The sequence below is a fragment of the Mus pahari genome, chromosome 7 (assembly GCF_900095145.1).
Source record: "Mus pahari chromosome 7, PAHARI_EIJ_v1.1, whole genome shotgun sequence".
Taxonomy (NCBI): Eukaryota; Metazoa; Chordata; class Mammalia; order Rodentia; family Muridae; genus Mus; species Mus pahari.
Window position 1 is genome coordinate 105,138,459 of NC_034596.1, and position 6,000 is coordinate 105,144,458.

Genomic DNA, 6,000 nt, shown 5'->3' on the forward strand with positions numbered 1-6,000 from the left:
TCCTTCCACTTCCTGTATCAGGACCACTTACCTCTGAGAATCGGATTTGTGAGTACTTTTTTTTTTTTCTTTTAAAGATTTATTTATTTTATTTAGATGAATACACTGCAGCTGTCCTCAGACGCACCAGAAGAGGACATCAGATCTCATTACAGATGGTTGTGAGCCACCACGTGGTTGCTGGGAATTGAACTCTGGACCTCTGGAAGAGCAAACGACCAATGCTCTTAACCACTGAGCCATCTCTCCAGCCCCTTGAGTACTTTCTATAAGAAAGTCTATAGTGTGTGTACAAATGTGCACACTAGAGTGTGAGCAGCACCCCTGAGTTATCCTCATGCAGGGCCAGGCTAAGGATTTGTGATAAGGAAGGCATTCTAGCCTGTTTCCTCAGTGTTCCCAAGGTATTGGAAACAAGATCAGTAGGACACTGAACCAGAGAGAGTGTGGATAGAGGGGTGCAGAGAGCTGAGGGGACGTTAAGGCCATTGGCCTACCGGGAGGCCAGTTCTTCTGCAAGGAGTTTGGCTTTGTTCTCTAAGCCTGGCTCAGCCCTGCTGGCTGAACTTCATCAGGGCTTCTAACTTTCCTTCATGAAGACTGCGTCTCTTGTGCCTGTTGGTCTTGTATGGCCCTAGCATGTCCTCCTCAGTGTGGCTGTACTCTTCTGTAACTGACTCACATCCCCAGTAGCATGTTAGAGCTTCTCTGTGTCTGTTCACTTCAGCATCTCTCTAAAAATAGAACAGCGGGGCAGAGCACAGGGCATCATCACCTACATGTCCGTTTCCCTTCTTCCTACTGTACTCTCCTCTACCTGTAAGCTTTGGGAATCAAAGTTAGTGGGTCACCAGAGTTGGTGGCGTGAACTCCCTTGTCGTCTGTCCTCCTCACATCACAGCCCTCCTTCCAGCCTCTGATTCTGCTCTGAGCTTAGTTTGCAGGAGACTTGGCTCATAATGACGTCTGCTCACCAGGAGCCTGGGGACTTAGCTGTTAGGACGCCAGCGCTCAGAACACGGAGACTTGGTTTCGCCAGCTTGTTTACCTGTTTCTAGCAACTGGGGATATCTGTCCTCACCGGATAGAGGACATAAGAATGTTCCCAAGTGCCACTAATAAAAAGACCTGTCAGTTTTACAGTGTTTTCCAGCTAAGAAGGAAGAGCAGCCCAAGATGTTTGCGGTCTACTACAGAGGGTGATAGAGCAACTGGGTTAGGGATCTCCACCAAAATCAGAATGACTGACCGTGTTGCCAGAGAGGAGGCCGCTTTAGTTAGCAGCTCCTTACGGTGTCGTTTCACCACACTCAACATTCTGGATTTTAGCCCAGTTGGGCCTCAGTAGTAAGACACCATGTGTCTTGGATAGTTAGTTTTGAAAAACAGAAGAAGCAAGTGAAAAAAAATGTTTTCATCCTTTAAGGAAGAGTATACTGTACTCCAGGGTCCCAGGAGGAGCCAGTACCACAGCGTCCCTCTGAGCAGTGCGTGGGTTTATTCCTGCAGGCAGACCTGAGCGGCCCTGCTCTCCCGTGCTGTGATGACATGGCCAGTCAGCTGTTTCATCTGACCTTGCAGAGAGAGCATCAGAATCTCACATCTTGGCCGATAGGGAAGCTGAGGCTTAGAAGAGAAAACTGATCCAACCTGAGCAGTCCCTCCCTGCATGGGCGCATGAGTGCCATCCATGCGCAGTGCTCACGGTGCTCCTCACGGTGCTCACAGTGCACCCCAGAGCCAGTGGGTGCTGGTTGTGGCTCTCACTGATTTCCTTCCTTTTTCCCTTCAGGCTGCTTCTGTCCTTGACGTAAGATACGCATCTGCCTCATGAAAACTGTTGGTAGTTTTGAACACTTGGTATGGACGACATGTTATCCAGATATCAGGTATTACAAGACATCACCTAGCCATCTGCATCACATCTCTGTGGACAAGCAGCTATTACCAAAAAAGGCATACACTTCCAGTCCCGTGCTACATCTGCCTTAATTCTTTGCTCGTTCCTCCATGTTGGCACGACTTCCCAGAGAGCTCCGTTGCATCTCATTCTGCCTAAGGGCTGGGGGACCCACGGCCTGCACACCTCCCTCGAGTCTGGGACCTACCCTCCAGTTGGCTCCCCCCGAGCCCCAACAATGGCAGCTCTCCCAGTCAACAGCTTCAGAAAAGGTAGTCTTGGAAGGCCCAGCTCTGGTCCTGCATGGCCTGCAGTTTCTGCTTTGTGCATAGTGTAATTCTCAGAAGGCCCAGTAGACCTTCTAGAAAAATTCTCCCCTTCTCTCCTGGGGCAGCCACCTAAGTAAAATCATGCTTCTTTGGAATTCACAAGCCCATCAGCAGACCCATCGTCACCTTTGTCATACCAAGCTTCCTGATACAACTCCTGTTTCCCTAAGAGAGGACAGAGTTATGGCTCTAGATCAGGTGGCTTCTCTCCCCTTTCTCTCTCCCCTAACTCTTTCCCTTTTCTCCTTTCCAAGTGGTAAAAGCTCATTTGCAGCAGCTGTCCTTGGGCACTGTAGCCTCATGGGAACTTGGACCTCAATGCTTTCTGCCTTCAGCCTTCAGCATTGTAATCCCAGGATGAGGGTGCACCCATCTCTTCTTGATCCCCAGCTGCCACCATCATCCCCGGCTCCGAGAGATTTGGTTCATATCACTGTACCTGGTGCTTGTACATTTGGAATTGGTGCCTTCTCCTCTGGCAACCATGTTATCAATCCCTTTTCTGTTCAAGTGTCTTACTTAAAAGTTTATTGCTTGCCAAAGATGACATCATTGAGGTGTAGCAGATGGGGAGAGTGTCTGCAGGTTTGAGTGCAGACTTTAAATGTCAGGTCAGCTCAGTAAAGGAGAATGGAGAAGCTAGGAATGGTTTCTAGACGCTGCACACCAGTAGCTCTCATCCTCTTGGCGTGCCTGGCCATTGTATGTCACTCCATGTGTCCTTTTGTGTCATTTGTGTACTGGTGTGATCACACAAACACTATACCCTGTCTCTTAGCAGCAGATAGGACAGAGAAGTGACTGGTGATGCTTAGTGAGACCAAGGTGAAAAGAAACGATCTACAGAGTGGGATGTAATGCCGTTTGTTAGGACTGGGAACAAGCAAAGATTGCTAATACATGTTCTGAGACTTGAGAATCACTTGCTCTCTTACCAGACTGTGGGCCTGAAGGGCCTGAGGAGCAGCCGGCTGGGCTGGGCTGTGTTCTGGCATCCATGGCCACTTGAGACTGCACTAACCATGTGGAAATATCTTTTGTTGTTGTTTTAATATTTTTTCTGCTTTCAATACCAAAAAGGAAAAAAAAAAAGTAGATGCTTTAAGGTATTTAAGGTATGAATGGAGTTCTTAAGAATTTAAAATATGCAATTAAAATTCGATGTTTTGACTCCTAAGCACCTTCCCCCCTCCCCTTTTTTTTAGTTAGCTGATTTTCTCTTTAGAAAGAGGTTCAGCTGGGGATAGGATGTACATTCTTCTTGAGAAGTCTGGAGAAAGGTCATTCCAAGGTCAAGTGCAGAGGGACTTTGTCCATCCTGTATCACACCAGCCCATTGATGAGGAAGAGTCATGGAGACGCGTCAGAGGCACAGCCTGAGGTCCCCACCCAGGGACCGGTATCAGAGTAACACTAGTAACTTTTTTTGTGCTTTTATCATAAACCTGCTGTGTAGCTGAAGGGGAAGGAAAGCACGGGATGAAGTTAGCCTACGCTCTGCGTGTGACTCACAGGGACACTAAGGCACATGGTAAAACCCTGCTCACCTAGCCTGTTTGCATGCCCTTCCCTCCAGTGAGCAGAGAGCAGTGCTGAGCTACAGGGTGGCTGCTGCCATGGCTTTCTCAATCTGCCAGTGGCTCTGTGTCTATCTTTGTGCCCAGGCTACTTTCCTTAAGATGTGTTCCCCCTCGGCAGTGTTGAGACTTGGTTTATCATCTCGGATGGTGTGGCAGACAGAGTGGCTGTGCCAGGCACCAGGCCCGTTCTGTCTTTCTCTTGGTTGTGAGCATTGTGTGGTATCTAGCCATGAAGAGTCCAGTGTCGGGCGGTATGGTTATGACCAGCATAGCTGATCTTCCTTTTTCTCCAAGGAAAAGAGGCGCATGCTGTTTTCACTTGGCAGAGGGACGAGAGTGGGCTCTGCCTGGCTGCTGTTGCTGCTGGAATAGTCTCCATGTTTTAAACTTTTCATGACACAGTTCACAGTGGTGTAAGTCCAAGAAACTGCTTAGCTTTCAAAGCCAAGGGCTCTGGTCTGGACTGTGACTGTTACATGTCAAGAGTTAGGTGCATCAGCAGGTTAGGTTTGGAACATGACACCTGCTTCCAATGGAATGTCACTTAAGCTTTGGGTTCTTAAAAATTATCAATGTGAATGTCATAATTATATATTTTTGTGGGAAAATCTTCTAAATATAAGTTATTGTGCAAAATATAGTATCATGGACACAAATAATAGTCTAAGGTTTAGTTTAGAGATCCCTAAAGATATAAACTGTATTGCATATGCATTAAAAGTTTGTTTTATTTAATTTTATGTGAACATGTAAAGTGTTTAGGTAATTCTTTTCCCTTACCCACTTAAACCCCCTGTTACTTGAATATTGTGTTGGCTGGTCAGCAGTGTGATCAATTCTGTACTCTAGCTCTTTCCCCAGAGGCCCCTCACCTCGGTTGTGCCGGTCAGATGAGTGTTGGCACACAGTGGGTGCTGTGTCAGAGGTTCACAACAGAGGTTCACAGCACACCCACTGCCTCTTTGTTTATTTGTCAAAACAGCTTTCTAAAGAAGGTTTCAGAGAGTTTTTGTAAGACCTTCCCAATGGTGGTCACAAACCTTAATGAAAAACACAGAAGGTGACAAAGCTTACTGTGGTGGGCTCAGGAAGCAGGAGTCCTGTTAGACAGTTTCCCAGTGCTGCCTCTGAGTGAGCTCAGTGACACTTTAATTCAGCTCTGCCCTCTTCGTCTTTCTCACTATGAGATGTACTATTGGTATAATTGCACACCAAAAATAAGCCAAACAGTGCATTACACTAACTGGATCCCTGCTTTCATGGAAGCAAAGGAAAGACACGTCTCACGTCTCTGTCCTGTATGTACACCTAGTGACCCAGGATTTGAGTTTTTAGCATCAAGTAAACTTTGCCTCAGACTGACTAACGGTGGCAGGTGTAGGTCATCTGAGTCTAATGAGCGTGTGCAATGCCGTTCCCGCCTCTCCCTGGGTCTTTGCAGCTTCTCCTCACTGTAGTAAAGCACAATTGCAGGAGCGTTACAGCTCAGAAGGAAGGTCAGTAGTCTATGCATGTTGTAAAATAATGAGTGTTTACAGTCACCTTCTCTAAAGTGAGCATTTATACTGGAGTGGATAGCATTCCATTATGTAGACTTCAAACTTTGCTAAGTGCTTTTTAGATTGCTTAAAATTTTTTCAAGATTTTAAAAGATGTATAAGGTTAAGTTTGCAAATATAACGGAAATGCTGTATATCTTTTGAAGTGATAAAATCCATGTTAAAATTTTAAAGAAAATATGTTGTAATAATGCTGTTGTAAGTAATATTTCCATGTCTCTCTGCTTGTTTTCTAGTTCAGCACAGTCATTGTGGTGAATGTCCATAGCATTATAATTGCTTAGCCATTGAATTATAATATTTGTTAGTGGAGATTGGGAAATTTATTTGTGAAATTCTGCAGAATTCATTTTTCTATTTCCAATATTTGCTGAAGTTAAATAAAAATTTTCAAGCCATTGATGTAATAAAATACGAAACAAAACAATGTAATGCATCGTTGTGTCCGTCTTCCTACAGAATGGGGTTGCTCCCTCCTTCAGGCGGGCCTTGGGTGTCTGACTGTGTTGTTGTCCCAGTGTTAGACCCAGTGAGACAGACTCTGGGGTGACTGTTGCTCTTGGCTGTATGTCTACCTACCAGCGTGGTCTGAGAGCCTTCTTGTGATTGCTTTATAGCTGGCATCAAATTGC

At 45.9% G+C, this 6,000-nt stretch overlaps 1 protein-coding gene across 2 annotated transcripts in view; it reads left to right on the top strand.

Moving 5' to 3' along the window:
- Rcor1 (REST corepressor 1) overlaps nucleotides 1-5,800 on the top strand; it is a 71,951-nt gene extending 66,151 nt beyond the window's left edge. Inside the window, exons 12-13 of one of the 2 annotated variants that reach the window (XR_003844214.1) lie at nucleotides 1,793-1,889; nucleotides 2,484-5,800. Coding sequence is in view for 1 of the 2 variants with exons in the window: in XM_021202002.1 (XP_021057661.1) it covers nucleotides 1,793-1,834 (42 nt within the window). In the remaining variant the exon portion in view is untranslated. Of the gene's footprint in view, nucleotides 1-1,792 lie in introns of both variants that reach the window. The other variant, XM_021202002.1, reaches the window with a different exon arrangement.
- The last annotated feature ends 200 nt before the right edge of the window (nucleotides 5,801-6,000 follow it).